Below are 17,656 nucleotides of genomic sequence, written 5' to 3'. Positions count from 1 at the left end.
GGTGGTGGATATTCCGACCCGGTCGGAACCCGAAAAATTTATGTCAAAGAACAAATATTCCATCCTGGCGGACCTTGAGCCACCGCAAGTGGAGGAGCAGGGGGTAGCGATGGAATAGGCTGCTGCTTTATTTTTTTTTAAAAAAAACCTTTTTAATGGCAGTGATCCACTGGAATATCCGGGGATTCTATGCCAACTTCCAGGAACTCCAGCTGCTTTGTCGTGCTTTGAAACCTTCAGTGCTGGCACTGCAGGAGACTCTGCAAAGAGATGGCAAGGTTTTATCTCTCTCTGGTTTTAACTCCGTTTTTAAACCCGCTCAACCGAAGCAAGAGGGGTTGACGGGAGGTGTCGCTCTTTTTATTCGAAAGTCCCTTTTATACAGTACAGTTCTTTTAAGCACCCCTTTACAGGCGGTGGCAGTCAGAGTCACGCTCGAGAAAACCATCACTGTCTGCTCTCTCTACCTTCCCCCTTCCGTCCGTGTTCTGAGGCAGGACCTCATGAACCTGGTCGACCAGCTCCCACGTCCGTTTTTACTGTTGGGCGACTTCAACGGACACTCCCCGCTCTGGGGAAGTGAGATGACATCAGCCCGAGGTCTTCTCTTAGAAAACCTTCTCTCTGACATGGACTTGTGCTGTCTTAACGACAAGTCTCCCACTTACCTGCATCTGTCCTCTGGAAAGCTCTCGTGTTTAGATCTGTCGGTCTGCGATCCATCGTTGGTCCTGGACTACGAGTGGAAAGTGCACGACGATCTGCACGGGAGTGACCACTTTCCTGTCGTCCTCCGCCCCACAGATGGAGAAGGTGACTCTCTGCCTGACCGCCTGTACTACGACAAAGCAGACTGGAGTTTTTTTACCACCAAGATAAGAGCGGAGCTGCAGGAAGAAACAGTATTGAAAAGCAAGGACCCTGCTGACGCTCTGACTCGGATCGTTTTAGATTGTGCCAAAGCAGCAGTCCCATCGTCTACCTCCAAGCCTCAGGTCCCTAGAACGCCCTGGTTCAACGCGGAATGTCGGGAGGCCCGCAAGTCTCGGAAGAGAGCGCAGCGACGCGTCTTTCGGAGACCGGAGTCCGATAGCGTTCGAACCCATCAACAGCTGAGGGCGAAAGCCAGGTATGTTTTTAAAAAGAGCCAGAGGAAGTCTTGGAGAGATTTCTGCTCTTCCTTAACCTCCAACACACCCAAGAAGAAAGTGTGGAGGGTTTTAAAAAGAATTAAGGGCAAAAACGCATGCCCGACCTTCCACCATCTTAAACTTTCAGACGCTCTGGTCACAGAGAAGAAAGCAGTTGCCAATTTGCTTGCCTCCACAATAGAACAGAACTCGAGATCTGCTAACAAATCTGCTCGCTTTCTTAAAACCAAAAACCTGTCAGAAAAAACACCATGTAACTTCTTTTCCGACAACACAGAGAATTACAACCTTCCTTTCACAATGAACGAACTTAAATCTGCCCTTCAGACCTGTACGGATTCCTGTCCAGGAATGGACGAAGTCCATTATAAACTCCTAAAGCACCTTCCCCAAACCTGTCTGGACACCCTGCTTAAAGTTTATAACCACATCTGGGTCACAGGCTTCTTTCCACCCTCCTGGCGGAAAGCCCTCATAATCCCGCTGCCGAAACCGGGAAAAGACCCCTCGAACCCCTCCAACTACCGCCCAATTGCACTGACCAGCTGCGTCTGCAAACTGATGGAGAAGATGGTCAACGGTAGACTGATGTGGAAACTAGAGACCGACGGCCTTCTGGCGAAGGAACAGTGCGGTTTCCGCAAGCATCGCTCTACCGTTGACCATCTGGTTCGTCTGGAAACCACGATAAGAAATGCTTTCGTCAACAAACAACATGTGGTGGCCATATTTTTTGACCTGGAGAAAGCTTACGATACCACGTGGAAATTTGGTATTCTTTCCGACTTGCACAAGCTCGGCTTCCGAGGACACCTGCCTCAGTTTATCCACAATTTTTTACAAGACAGACAATTCCAGGTGAGAGTCGGCACCACCCTGTCCGACATTCACGAGCAGGAGCTGGGTGTCCCGCAGGGGAGCATCCTGTCACCGGCTCTGTTCAGCATCAAAATTAATGACATCGTTCAATCCGTTCAGAAAGGATCGGACAGCTCGCTGTTCGTGGATGATTTTGCTTTATATGCAACCGGCAGCACGTACGCCAGCATCCAGCGACGGCTTCAGCTCTGCGTCAACAAAATCCAGTGTTGGGCAGAGGAGAATGGCTTCACATTTTCGTCCTCCAAAACTGAATGCATCCACTTTCATAATTTTCGCCAATTCTATCAGGACCCTGAAATCCGTCTGGGAACATCCACCATCCCGGCGGTCAAGGAAGCCAGATTTCTAGGGGTCGTCTTCGATCAGAAGCTGAATTTTCTCAGCCACATTAAACAGCTGAAAATATCTTGCCTAAAAGCCCTGAACATCATCCGAGTTGTGGCACACACGAACTGGGGTGCTGATAAGAGGACTCTCTTGCACCTCTACAGAGCCCTGGTCCGGTCCAAACTGGATTATGGAAGTGTTGTATACGGCTCGGCCAGACCGTCCTACCTGAAACTGTTGGACCCTGTACACCACCAAGGGCTCCGTCTCAGCTTGGGTGCTTTCCGCACCACCCCTGTGCACAGCCTGTACGCAGAGGCGGGGGAACCGCCTCTTTCCAACCGCAGACTGAAGCTGACCCTGAACTATTATTTGAAATTGTTTTCGGAACCTACAAACCCTGCTTACGATGCTGTATTCAACAACCCTTTCGATAAGAAATTTACAGACAACCCAAACTGCATACCTCCTCTCGGACTCCGCATTCAGCCGCACTTGGAAAATGCCGATCTGGATGTCGGTGGCATCTCAGATTTCTCTAAGTTCCCTGACAGCCCCCCGTGGACCTTTACAACACCTGAGGTCCGATTCGATCTGGCCTCGTACCGTAAGGACACCACCAGTTCTCTGGCCTACAGAACCTACTTTTCGGAACTGTGCCACAAATTCCCCACCTTTCAAGGCATCTTCACTGACGGTTCCAAGTCAGAGGACGGAGTCGCCGCATCTGCGTTCTGTCCCGCCTTTCCTGACCGGCCCTCAACGGAACACATCCTGTCTGACAGCTCGGTATACACCGCGGAACTGACCGCACTGGTCCTGGGTTTAAAAATGGTTCTCTCTTCCAAACAGAAGAGATTCATGATCTTTTCCGACTCCTTATCAGCCCTGGAGGCGATCGCCTGCAGGAATATCACTCATCCCAAACTGCTGGAATTTTATGAAACTTTTACTCTCGCAATGAAGAAAGGATACGAGGTTGTGTTGGCCTGGGTTCCCGGACATGTTGGCATTCGTGGTAACGAAAGGGCGGACCTGCTGGCCAGGAACGCTGTAAAGAAAGAATTGTCCAGATCCTTGGTACCCTATACAGACATGAAGCGGAAGGTCAATACTTACGTTAAGGATCTTTGGCAAGAGAAGTGGAACACCCAGATGGACAACAAGCTCTTCCAGATCCGTCCGGACCTGGGGGAGACCCTCCCTTCGGGGGTGAAGAACAGAAAGGAGGAATCTGTGCTGTGCAGACTGCGTACGGGGCACACTTTTTTTACTCATTCTTACTTGTTGAAGGGGGAGGAGGCCCCTCGATGCGTTCCCTGTGACGAGCCTCTCACCGTGAAACACGTGCTCCTTGACTGTTGGGATCTGCATGACGTTAGACGCAGACATTACACGGCGGTTTCTTTGAAGACTTTGTTTCGTGATGTCCCTCCGTGGGCGCTGATGGACTTCTTAAAAGAAGTGAACCTTTTTAACCAGATTTGAAGGTTTTAAACTATGGAAGTTTTTTTTTAACTTTGGAGTGGAAAGTTTGAAGTGGTGACTCGTTTTAATTGGTTGTTTTTTTTAGCCTTGTAGTAGTAATTGACGCGGCGATAGCCTTGAGATGGCCTTAGTGGTCGGCGAGGCTCTAAGCACCATAATTTCATTTTCATTTTCATTTTGGTAATTAATATTTTAGATTCTTACCGCAGAATACCATTATTTTTGTTTTGGAACAATTCACACTTATTTTCCAGTCATTACAATATGCTTCTAATTCGTTTAGCGCCTTCTGAAGCTTAGCTTTTGAGTCCGCAAATATTCTGTATCATCAGCATACAGAATTAGCAATAGTTTGAGGTATTCAGATACTCTTTCATCATAGATTTGTCCCACACGTCAGAGTCATACGTCAGAGCAAGGGGCACAACTGTTTTGAATCGTTAGAGAGAAGGAGACGAGTTCGGTTCAGAAGTGTTAGTGGTCTGTGTGCCTGTCTGTCCGTTTGTCTCATCGTTACTTTTTTGTACAGCATAAGGCAACGATTTCACTCTAACCATTCTTGTGTAGCATTGATGCAAGTTGTGTGTTGACCCTAATGTAAAATATCTGTGTAGTGTGTTTCGAACTCGTTTCGTGAACACATGCGTCGCAGTGTTTTGTCTCTCGGGTTTTCGCTACAATGTTTTTACACATGTATTGGGTATATCTATACACACACACACACACACACACACACACACACACACACACACACATATATATATATATATATATATATAATATATATATATGTGTGTGTGTGTGTGTGTGTGTGTGTGTTTCTCACTCAGGCAATGTCGTGTTTTAGCACCCATTTGTTGCATTTCCTTGGTTTGTGGGAAAAAGCGAGATGATGGCACGTTAGTTTAGTGACAGAATCCGCATCAAAGTGTAGTAAGACAACGTAGAAAATAAGAGTAGATATCCACTGAAAATGGGGTACAACATCTACCAATGGTAATACACGATCGTTTCACACATGCACCATTTGATTGCAGGTAAAATGGTGCAATAATTTGAGATACTAAAGTAAAACAACTGCAGATATGTAAGTCGGCCAATGTGCTAATGCCTCCACCGTTGGAAACTAAAGATTAATTCTCTCTCTCTCCCTCCCTCTCTCTCTCTCTAGTATGGTGAGGTCCGTTGTGGCTCACAGACATAACTATAACAGGATCAGTTTGATTAGGTTTGGAGTTGGTCATTGATGCATAGGAAATTTGAAATAACTCAACAATGTGGCAGCCAGTTGGTCACTTGGCTGACTGATTTTTCAGCAAGTCGGACAGACCAGCTAAAGAAAAAAAAGCCTCCTGCAAAGTAACCAGTCGCGACAGCAGTTTCAAACTCCGAAACTGTTACTGGCATTCCTTTGCTGTTCAACGCCAAGCAAACACTAACATCAAAACATTCACTGAAAACCAGCAGCTACGCTTGCACAAAACAATCGTCGCTTGTATGTTGTGAATTGTAGTGAAGCGCAGTGCCAGTGTGTGAACTGTGTATGTGTGTGCATACAGGGCGTGCGTGCGAGTGTTACACAGAGAAAAGACATGGCGATATTTGCCAGAGCGTCCAGTGCGTAAGCGTTCGCCTTCACATGGTCACAAACTCAATCCACACACACTCACACACACTCACACACACCAGACAAAAAAAAAAAAAAAAAAATCAGCCGACGCTGAAAAGATCACATGACCCCTGACTGTGAGTGCCAATCAATATTAGATGTCAACATTGTTGTGTTAACGATGAACGCAGTTCACGCACATGAGTTTGCTTTTGTATTTTTTCACATTTGTTTTACATTCTGTTTCTAGTGATTGACTATTGTGTAGGACCATCAGACAGTGGAGAAAAAAATAAAGAGAAAGAGAAAAATTATAAATCAACATAAAAAACCAGTCTTGCCAGGTTAACCTTACATTGGTTTTGTCCAGCGACTCCTCACACCTTCTTCTTCCATAACTGTGAACAGTCCGGCATTGCGGCCCCGCACAGAAGAACTGTTCACCAGATTCCTCGGGCAAGGTCTGTCCGGGTTGTGTGTCAAAGCCTTCAAATGATTCTCCCGTCCATTCTGCAATGTCAGTTCACCGGGTTTTTTATGTCTCTGTACCACACACACACACACACACGCGCGCGCGCGCGATATATATATATATGTGTGTGTGTGTGTGTGTGTGTGTGGAGAGAGAGAGAGATATGGGGCACGTTTGATATTGGTGGCGAAAAATGATGATGATTATGACGCTGCTGCTTTTATGATGATGACACAGAATAGAACGATGAATCAACAACAACAACAAAAATCTTTCTGACAGGTGGTATGCCAAAGACGATGAAGATGTCGCTGCATCACAGCCACCCATTCACACAGAAGACCAGACCATTTCCAGAGGGAAACAGAGAGATCCAGGGCAGAAGAAGAAGAAGAAAAGGGGTCAGTTGTTTGTGTGTATCAACAAAGATCGTCTTGGTTAAAGTCCATTTGAGTGTTTCCCCTTTTCTGTCTTTGTTGAAAGTCTGACGTGTTCCTGCCAAACATACCCCAGAGAAAGACACACAGAGAGAAAGGGGGTGGTGGTTGTGAGGAGAGGGAGAAAGAGACAGCGAAAGAGAAAAATGGAGAGCGATGAGTGATCGCGGGCGATAGAGAGAGAGAGAGAGAGAGAGAGAGAAATTTCTTTGATGAGAGAAGTATTATGCTTGTTTACAGCTAACCCTCGGTAAAAAAAAAAAAAATCGCCCAACAAAAATGACGGTTAAAAACTTGTAAGAAACAGGATACACAACCAAACACATTCCCCCCCCCCCCCCCCCCCCCGCACACACACACATGTATATACCAAATTATACATTTGATAGAAAAGATGGTTGGGGCAGCTGTTGAACTCTAGTGTAACAAAAGACAATAGGCTCGTGAATGAATATGTTAATAAATGCGATGCATTTTTTTTTCTCATTTATTCTTAATTTTTGTTGTTGTTGTTGCAGAATAACAAAACAACAGACCACTCAACACGCTTGTCTTGGATAATTAGTTTATTGCCTTTCCAAGCGTTTGTACAATAATTTTCTCCCCCTCCACTAGACCTTGAGTGGTGGTCTGGATGCTTGTCAAAAGAACCCATGGCAACAAGAAAGTTGTTCCTGGCACAATTCTCTAGAAAAACCAGCTTTGACAGTAAAGCAAGTACACTTGCAGACAGAACAAATGGGTGGGGCAGTACTGTGGTAATGCGCTCTCCTTGGGGAGAACAGCCCGTAATTCACACACAGGAATCTATTGCGAAAAAAAAAGTAATACAATTATTTCACTACCACGTGAATCTGTTTTCATATATTACATATTACAGCTGAAACAGTATAAATTGTGCTATTCCACCCCTCCACCCCACCCCCCTGATGCATACGTTTAATAAAACTAATCTTGATGACGTAACTTTCCACAGTTTTTACATTTTGATGACGGCTTTTTGAAAACGAATTCTGAAAAATAATGTAATCAACAAACGAAACTACAGAGAAACACTGAGAGACTTCAGTTCCAGCTCATTTTGGAATGATGAACAAGCATATGTTTTGTGTTCCGTTAAAACCGAAACAAACCGATATCCAACGCTTACATACCTCGCTCTGTTGTTGACCTAATGCCAAATTCCAATTTTACATTGAAGAAAAGTATTTTCGAGGTTCAGTGCTCAATGACTGTGTCATAAAATTCAAAGTGATAACAGGTGAGGACAGTCATGACTGTCCGTTTTGACAAAAAACAAAACTGCATTGAAACTGAGACATACTTTCTTTTGATTTGCCCTTGATGTGGAACCCTTAGAGATGAACTGATTCCTAACAAATTCAATCTTAATGTTAAATTCGAATAAATATTTGACGAAAGGACAAGCAGTATTTGTGTACAAAGTATTAGACTTACGACAATATGAAGCAAACATAATAGCATTAAAGGAATTTATCCTTTAGGCATATTTTCACCTCCGTTGTATAGGCCAGAGGCCTCTGAAATAAAACCATTCTGAGTTCTGTCATTGACCTTTCCTTTGTCACAGGAACGAAGGGAGTGAATAAAAAAGGAGAGACGCCTTGTTTTCCACCCAAAGACAATGGCTCACTTAGCCCATCCTCCCAAAGCCGTGTGTCCACCCAGGGTACCCAGGGTGCATCGTCAGTCGGGGACAGGCCCCTAACAACCCACTCTCACAGCAGGTCAGTGACCGATCGTACCAGTTCCTCAACCACGAAACATCACTTTCAAAATTCAGTTCCTGGTACAAGAAGAGGAAATGCCAGTCCCACTGAAGGTGCTCACAATGTCAGATAAAACACAGAACCCCAGGTCGACGATGACTGCTTCGAGGACAGCGATGATGACGATGACTGCATACAAGGAAATGGGAACAATTTTGAAGATAATTTGGTGTCTGCTGCTGAAGCCTCTGACAAGAGCAACTTCGAACCTGGTTTGAAATGAGTCAAGAAGTTTCTGCAAATAAGAGCGGTATTGGGGATGACAGCGTAGTCATCAAATTGTCCAAGGAAGTAGTTGAGAAATTCAAAAGAGAGGACAACAAAACGAAAGTGTACCCAGATTTTGAAGAAAATCCAGAGAAGCTGCTCATGAGTGACCGAACAAAGTACAAACGCTGCCAAATAAAAACTGAGTCGCCCAGTAGGTCAGTGGCCAAAGTGCTGGACACGTGCAGCAAGTTCTCAGAGATTGTGATTGATGGGCGCTCCAAGGCAGGCCGAACGTACATGGATGACCATGTGGTTGTGGAGATCTTATCTGAGCCAGGAAAGAACAAACACACCAATCGACGAAACACAAAATCTGGTCATTCCAGAACACAGGCGACCCAGTCAATGGAAGAAAAAGCCTATGGAAGTGTGGATGGTCTTCTAAAAAGAGTCAACTTTACCAGCGTCGACAATCCCGTAGTCTACTGCACACTGGGAAGATTAAATGGTGTTCTGATGTGGCCGTTGTGTAAGACTGTACCCAAGATACACGTCATGAATGATTTTGTCGAGAAACACCATCCACATATGACAAAGACAAGAATTGAAATTAAAGAGATCACCCTTGACGGCAAACTTCAACACAAAGAAGTTTTTGACGTGCAGCCTGACAAACGAGAGCAGTATGTGTTTAAGGTTGTTTTGTTAGGATGGAAGGCATCTTGTCACTATCCACTAGGAGCTGTTTTGGATATGGATACGTATGACATTCGCTACAATTCACAGTTAGAGATTTTGAGAAGGCAGCAACATGTCCCCAAACTCTTCCCTCCCGATGTAGTGGACGAAACGAACAGCATGTCTGAAGTGACAGTCTCAGCACAGCGCGGAGGACGAGAAGACCTGACAGGTGAAACAGTCTTCACCATCGATAATCCTAACACACAAGATCTTGACGACGCCATCAGTTTGAAAAAGGAAGGTTCTCACCACATTGTCGGTGTTCACATTTCAGATGTTGCAGCTGTGATAAAGAAAGACAGCAGCATTGATCGTGAAGCTAGAAAAAGAGCAGTAACTCGTTATCCCCTGTACCGCCAGACTCATCCAATGCTTCCAGAGCCGCTCAGCCATGACTTGTGCAGTCTGGTGCCTGGGAAAGAGCGCCTGGCTTTGTCTGTGTTGTTCGGGTTTGATGAACGTGGAAATCAAACGGAACAGCAACCCGTCGTAAAGAAATCTGTCATAAAGTCACGCCAGCAGTTGACATATGAAAACGTACAACAGGTTATTGATGGGGGTTCACCAGCAGGCATTGACCCGTCTCTACAAGATGACATCTGTACTCTTCACAGAATCGCAACAACCCTGCGGAAAGATCGAAAGTAGGAATCCACGATGTTTATGCGCTTCACAGACCCACGCCTCCCAGATATAGGAAGACAGAGAGGCTCATGCCCTGATAGAAGAGTTCATGATATTAACAAATTCCTGCGTGGCATCGAAAGTGAGCAAGAATAAAAGGCAGCGGGACATTTTTTTGGTTCGAAGTCAAAGAGCCCCAACCCCAGACCAGCTACTCGAGTGGCGAAACAGAGAAGGGGAAATAACTAACTTAGTGATGCAGTTGCAAGGGAAGAGAGTCAGTGCAGAAAGCCACATAACGTTCAGGTCCACTCCAAGGCCTCGGAGCAAAATTGTGATACAGAAGAGCGTGTGTGAGAAACTCTATCGCCACCTGGAGCAAGGGGAAATAGAAGAAGCGCAGAAACTGGCATACACAGATGACCTCCACCCTTCACAGTTTCATGCCAGCAAACACTGGATGGATCTGATGGAAACAGCAGAATACAAGTGTTGTCATGGATTGAATGAACCCGAGAAGCTTCATTTTAATCTGGATAGAAAGGTGTACACCAACTGTACATCACCTGTTCGCAGATACGCTGATTTATATGTTCAGCGAGTTCTCCATGCTTATTTGGATGAAGGGGATGTCGGCTACACAAGTGAAGATGTCACAAAACTGTGTCAGGAAATCAACATTGCCATGTTGAGACAGAAGGCATTCCACAGTGGCTGCAATCACTTGGTGCTGGCTGAGAGCCTGCAAGGTCAACCACTTGTGTTCCGAGCTTATGTTGAGAAGGTAGACAATGAAAGGGTGACAGTCTGCATACCTTCTCTGTGCCAGACCCCTGACTGGAAGCAAGAGCTGCCTCTCAGCATGCTGGGCATCTGCAGCCAACCAGAACTGAGCACCGACGCAGTGACTGTTTGCTGGGAGAAAAGAATGTGCGAAAACACGATCACACGGCAACAAACTGGCGGAAGAAACTCTTCCCCAACTTTCCGCCCACAACAGTTATATGTGTACGTTGAATACCAACAATGGTGCAGTATTTTAACTGCTCTGTCGTCCATTGATCAACATACCGAAATGGAAAAAACACAGTCAGGGTCCGATGACTTCAGCACGTCCTCAGAACATGTCGTGCAGTTCCAAAGGACGTACAAGCCAGGGCAAGTGCTGCAAATACAGATGTCGGCAAAGGCCAGGTCGGGAACTCTGAAGCTTGGTGTGGACACCTTGCGCGTGGCTCGCAACGTGGAGCTGTGCATCCAGCACGTGAGAGAGCCTATCCCCACACTCTGTCGCCGGGCAAAGCATGAAACACGGAACCAGGATTATTCCTCTTGCAAGAACTACACGAGAGCATGCGTGAAATACTTGAAAATGTGGTTCCCAGTAATCGAGATGGAGGCAGCATTGAGAGTGGGTCACAATGCATGCAGTGTTGTCATTGGAAACGTTGTAGTCACCATGACAGAAAACACGTCACGCAGGAACGTGCCGTATCATGGCTGCTTCAGCCTTTGCGCCAAAACGTGCAGTGACTGTGACATAGAACTGGGAGGGAAGCTTGCAGACAGCTTCGGCCAGAAGGAACTGAAACGTGGCAGGAAATTCTCACTAGATTTTCTGTGTCTTCGCTACAAGTCTGAGTGCTTGGAGACTGTACTATCGCGGATGAAGCAAAGCGCCGTGTCAGTGGCCGTGGACAAACATTACACCTGGTTGGGTCATGCATCGGTGGTTAGCGTTGTCAACAAGAAACGGAAAGATGCAGATGACAGTTTCCTGGAGGTGACGTTTGATCTGTCTCCAGACAGCCCCAAACCACCTGATCAGCTCCTGAAGAAGGACGGGGCACCTCTGACCATAGAAATACTGCCCAAATCCGATGTGGACAGGTGAGATGTTTGTCTTTCTGTTGGTCCTTTCTGCTGACCTTTTAAAACTGATGATCAATTACAAGAATGTTTAATAAAATGTTAAATTGAATGCACATAGTCTCCAGAGTAGAGTATAGTAGGCCTAGTTATATTGTTGATCAATTCGTGTCTTCTGGTTGTTTTTTTCTCCAAAATATTCATTCATTGTCGTCCTCAAGTCAGAGAAAAAGAGCAAATGTTTGAGTGTTATATTGTTGATTTATCGGTGTCTTTTTCTTGTCAGAGAAAAGGGACATATGTGTGAGTGTTATATAATGTTAATTGACTAGTGTGATGTTGTCAGAGAAAAAGGATTCATGCGTGAGTATTTCATTCTTAATTCATTGGTGCCTTGGAAGAGAAAAAGGGTACCTGTGTGAGTGATATATTGTTAATTCATTCGTGTCTCAATGTTGCTGTTTTGATGTTCAAGACGGACGCAAGAGATACTGTGTCAGCTCAAAGATGCAGACCACGAATTACCAAGAGCTATTGCCATGGGATTTGCCATCCCTCCACTTGGTAAGCCGATCTTTAAGTTCATGTCTGCCCATTGGCCTTTTTGCTGGTCTGTAATCTTCTCTTGCTCTGAACGAAGTCACTCATTCTCTGTCTATCACACACACACACACACACACTCTCTCTCTCTCTCTCTCTCTCCGACACACGCGCACGCACGCACGCACACAGCTTTCGATCTTCTTCTCGATCAACTTCTTTCCATCACTGAAACCATGAGCGAACCATGTGTTTACATCTGTTACCGCCATTTTGATGGGACTTTTACGCCTTACCTGTCCAGTGCACTCTTCACATTCAAGTCTTCGCATTCCCTCCTGTCCTCAGGTGAAAAAAATCCTAAAGTACCCAAAATGAACTCAACATCTTTTGGCGACCACAGTTTTTGTTTTTGTGCACCCACTGTCTGGAATTCGCAGCATGTCAGACTTGGGCACCAACCAGCACTGCCTCTGCCCAAATTCCAGTTAAAAACTCATCTGTCTGTGAGGTCTTTCCGTATTTTTTCTCCATGATTGATTTGAGCTGTTTTCTGCTCGTGTGTGTGTGTGTGTGTGTGTGCGTGCGCGCGCTGTTGAGTGTGGTTTGTCATTTTTGGGCATTGCTGCATGTGATGGGCAATTGCCAGCACATCGAATCTAAATTAGAGAAATGCGCTATACAAATACCATTCATTAATAGTAGTAGTAGTGGTGGTGGTATTTACACAAGCAACAGCTCCATTGCTACACCCACCTTTCAGATGCTGATCACGAAAAAGCAGGCAGGAACTTGAAGGTGAGGACTACTGACATGGAGGTGACTGGCAGTGACGGCACACGCCCCCTCCCCAAGAACAACCCTGGTCAAAGAGAGGCCATACATAAAGCGCTCACAAGCAGTCTGACGCTCATCCACGGACCTCCAGGTAACACAGCATTCTTGTTTTGACACCAGCGCACAACCATACGCTGACGCGCTGTAACTCGTACACACTTGATTTATTAGCACACATGCAAATATATACATTCGTATTAAATTTATGTAACAACGTGAACCGGGATGGTAGATAAATTGACATTTAAAGGATTAAATAATTAACAGAATGGAAAGATCCACACACAGGCCAGAGACATATAGAGGCCAGTCACTAAGGGTTTTCTATTGTTTTATTTACAATAGTTAAGAAGAGAAGAAAATGAAGAAAATAAAAGAAAAGCGGAAAAAAGACAGTGCCTGGAAGATGCAAATAAATAAATGTTGTAAGTACAACATGTCAGTAATGTAAGCGGACAGTAAGAACATTATAAAGGTACATATTACCATGAAAGGACAACCACTTGGTTTGCAATTTGCAACAGCATAACATAGATAATGCATATGTGTGAAGACCAAGCACTGACAGTAAATGTCATTTCTAATACATTTAAATCACAGATTATGGAATAAGTGGCTGTTATAATAAATATTGGCAATCTGAGAGATGAAAGAGTAAGTCAATGCTCAATACAATGATAGGAAGAGCTAGCAGCTAGTTAAGTAGGCAAACTCGAATGATATAAATTTAAAGAAGGAATTGCGACAATTCTGCTTGTAGTTTTCTGACCTGATGAAAGAGATAATTAATTGATATGTGTCAGAAACACATATTTCAAATTCAGCCAAGTATGCTAGCAACGCCAAATGCGAGAGGTGATTCTCATTCAGTGTCGACAATAAAAATCTGCTTTGTATCTCTTTAGTGCCTTATCTATTGTCATCTGAACACAATGATCAATAGTATAGTTTGTTACCGACAAGGGACTACAAACAGAACTTAAGAATGTATCATTGTATGTGACGGAAAGACAAAATGGCGTAATCTGAATATTGAACTTGGCGGAAGGATAAGAATAGAATTTAAGTAAGATTCTAACTGATATACATAATTATATATATATATATATGTGTGTGTGTGTGTGTGTGTGTGTGTGTGTAAGCAGAACAGGCACAATCTGACAGCGAATGATAGATAGGGTTGATTTTTTTATAAAGGTTTGGAGCATTTGTTTAGAGGGGACTTTATTTCAAATTTTGCATGGCGTCGCGCCTGTGTCAATGCGCGAGTGAAGATCAGTAGGTCAATTGCGAAATGTCGTCTGCAATGGCTTCTGCCATGAAGTTAAGTTATAGCGGTCATCGTAGCTAGGTGGAGTGGTGATGATGATGATGATGACGACGATCATGATGATAACCATGATGATGACGGACCATGTGGGCGGCCTCTCCAGGGACAGGCAAGACGAACACGGGGATCAAGCTGGTGTACCATTTCTGTGCCATCAATCGTCAGCTGGAAGCAGAGGGGAAGGGCAAGAAGACTGTCATGTACTGCGGACCCTCCAACAAGTCTGTGGACCTGGTAGCAAGTCAGTGTCACAGCACTCGCTCCGTTTTGTTGTCTCCTGTCTGTATGCCCCCCCACCCTCTCTTTCTTTCTCTCTCACTCTCTCTCTCCACGTCTGTGTTTGTGTCTGTTTCTACGTCTTCCTTCTCACTTTTTGTTTTTTTGTTTATTGCTGCCCCATCATCTGTACCGTTTCAGTGACATTGCTCACACGCTGCTCATTCAGAGTCCCTCATACATAGTCACAGTTGGGTTTGTCTGTCAGAGTCCCAGCGTTGGCAGTCCACAGGGAACTATCCATGTAAGGTCGCCAGGAAGCCACACACCAGAGTAAACCCTGCACTGCTGCTGAGTCACTTCTGCAGTTTTCAGTAGTTCCTATTATGATTTTACGTACTTACGACACCACGTACTAAGAACCCTACTGACGACAATAATGGCTTTGTTGAGGAGCCAGACTGCGAGTGTCCTGTATTAATCTGCTGACACCAAAGTGGAAGAGGGTCGAAAAATGTCACCATGAGAACAGGGCATAAAAGGCCACAGAATTTGGGACAATTTTACTGTTTTGTATTGATGTTGCAGGAGATGGATGATGACGATGCTGCTATGGAGGTTCATTTTAGGTTTGGGACAGCGTGACAAGGCTGTACTCTATGCTTTCTTTTGGAATGATATCCAGGCGTTAACAAAACCCAAGAGATACAGACACTTGCAATGTTGGTCAGATTTGAGCAAGACAACCAAAGACGTATCCGTGAGGTGGATGACCCTCGACTGTGTGGCCCCAGTCTTCCCATTTGAGCCCACAGCACACTCAGCTCTGGGTAGAAGACGGCCGTGGTCGAAAAACCCCCACCTCTGTTGGGAATCGAACCCACGTTCTCCCAGCTGTCACTCCGCAACGCTAATCACATCGCCACGGCGGCTAATTATCCTTCTCTCTGTCCTATTTTGTCCCTATGGGATGCCGGGAACTCTTTCAGTATAAATAGCATCCCCACCTTTCAGAAATTTTGTGCTGTAAACATCCCCATTTCTATTGCTCTCTGCCTTGTTTCTACATTTTTCTTTTTTCACTGTTGTCTGCTCTGTCTGCATTCCCAGCCCATTCCCCTTTCCCCCCTTTTTTTTTTTTAGCAAGCCTTGACCTTTTATGTCCTCTGTTTTCCGCAGTCTGTGATGTACATCCTGTGCTATTTTGCTCCGGTGATTAGGTAACATTGCAAAGACTGGGATGGGCACTGGTTGTCCATTCTGCAGTGTTAATTGCGAATAGAGCCCTTTAATGTATTTTTTTGTGTGGTTTGAAGTATTATAGTAATTTTTTTTTAAAGATTTTTATTTACTTTATTTATTTATCTGTTTGTAATCTGGGTGTTATAGTGTGCCAGCAGTGTCACCCCCTACCACCTGCACTCTGTCCCCTTCTCTCCCCATCCCTTCCCCTCCCTCCTCCTTATCTCCCTTCCCGCCCCGTCCAAAGCCCAGTCTTTGAGGTCGCGCCGACACTGCGCCACCACCCCTCCTTTCACCCTCTCTCACCCCTACTCCCTAGTCGGCCCTCTTTGGTCAGCGACGCCGCGTCACCCGCCCCAGCTATAGGAATACGTGCAGTTACGTGATGTCTGCCACCATCCCCGTGTTCGAAACGGACGAGCACGGCATGTCGGTATATCCCATGTGGCGGCCTGTCTTTCAAGTCGTTCCCCTTCTCCCCGTTCACAAACATGGCTGAGGTAGATGGCGGGACTTTGGAACGTAAGCTAGGAAGAATTTATGCTAATGTAAACTTTGATCATGCCGGCTAACATGCCCAGAGTTGTATTGTCCCGTCTCCCCATTCTCTTTGTGACGTAAACGGGTGAACCTGTCATCACAGACTGTTGTAGAAACAAGTGGAATGAAATGTAGCGAATCAGATGAATCTGTTGAATTGGACGAATTGGGATCAAGCAGTGAATCTGTCAGTCATTCACATAGCATCATTAGGACAAGCAAAGATTGGTTATTTCAGTTCAACTAGTTAGGGGAGTGAGTGTTGTAGCTTAGATTAGTATGCACAGTATGTTGGGGGAAGGGATAAAACCAGTCAGCACAGCCAGTTCTGAGCTGTCTCCCAGAAGAACTGACTGACACAGGGTGACTGACTGATCAGTGATGTGAGGAACAAGGAAATCCCTGTTGGGCTGTGAGTACATGACTTGTAATGGTTTTATGTTATGTTGATAACTTAGTTATGTTGGGAAACTATGATTGTGTCAGTGAACAGCCAGTTTAAGTTGATCTTGTGGCTTGTGGAAAGAAAAGGGGTTAATGTGTGAGAGTTACCCACTGAGAGAAGTACTGGCCTAAATCTTTTGAGTCCCCCCCCCCCCCCCCCCCTTCTATTTGGTTACAGATATCTTGTTCTGTATTTTTCATGTATTACTTACTTGTTTTATATAGTAGCTGGGGTTGGTTCAGTGTGAACTGAACAGATCAAAAGGCTAACACAATGTCAGTGTGTGTTGAGGGTTTTTCATGTGTGTGTGTGTACACATGGGGGTAACAGCAAGTGTTGTGGAACACATGTTTGATTTGTTGGTTGTTGTGGTAACATGTGTAGGAGTTGTGCTGTGTGTCAGTGGTTTACTTTGTTCAGACAAAGTGGGAAGCAACATTGTAATGTGATTAATGAGTTGATTAACAGTGAGAGCACTGAGGGTCAGTGCTATATGGTTGCATATTGCTGTTTACCAGAGGTATGTTGGGAGTAATGATTTCCACACATGTACTTGTGTCAGTGGGACACTTTGTGAAGGCAAAGAGGAGATTTGTTTGGTAATGGTAACACACAGTTTAATTGAATGATGGGTAACATGAGTTGGAGCACAGGGTTGTATTGGTCAGTGATAATTATGTTTTGTACACAGTATGGTAATTGGTATGTCACTGCTGGTGGCAGGTAAGCTTGATGAAGCTTGTATTTCCTCACATAGATCTATGTGTGAGAGGAGTGCATACTGGTGGACATGTGATGAAAGGTGCTGAGAGGGTATAGGCCTTTTATGTCAGTGATGTCCAGATATTTGAGATTTTATCTGACCTGGGTTTTGGTTGTATGTTTGTGTTCCAGGTGTGCTGCTTA

At 45.0% G+C, this 17,656-nt stretch overlaps 1 protein-coding gene across 1 annotated transcript in view; it reads left to right on the top strand.

Moving 5' to 3' along the window:
- The first annotated feature begins 8,375 nt into the window (after positions 1-8,375).
- The window catches only part of LOC143280307 (3'-5' exoribonuclease HELZ2-like), a 32,976-nt gene continuing 23,695 nt past the window's right edge, over positions 8,376-17,656 (top strand). The window contains 5 exon segments of the mRNA XM_076584939.1: positions 8,376-9,802; positions 9,804-11,621; positions 12,076-12,164; positions 12,904-13,068; positions 14,411-14,548. Of these exon segments, the coding sequence (XP_076441054.1) occupies positions 8,376-9,802; positions 9,804-11,621; positions 12,076-12,164; positions 12,904-13,068; positions 14,411-14,548 (3,637 nt within the window).

Source organism: Babylonia areolata, chromosome 3 (genome assembly GCF_041734735.1).
Source record: "Babylonia areolata isolate BAREFJ2019XMU chromosome 3, ASM4173473v1, whole genome shotgun sequence".
Classification (NCBI taxonomy): Eukaryota; Metazoa; Mollusca; class Gastropoda; order Neogastropoda; family Buccinidae; genus Babylonia; species Babylonia areolata.
Note: the sequence above shows the minus strand (reverse complement) of the source record. Positions and strands in the feature narration are given on the sequence as shown.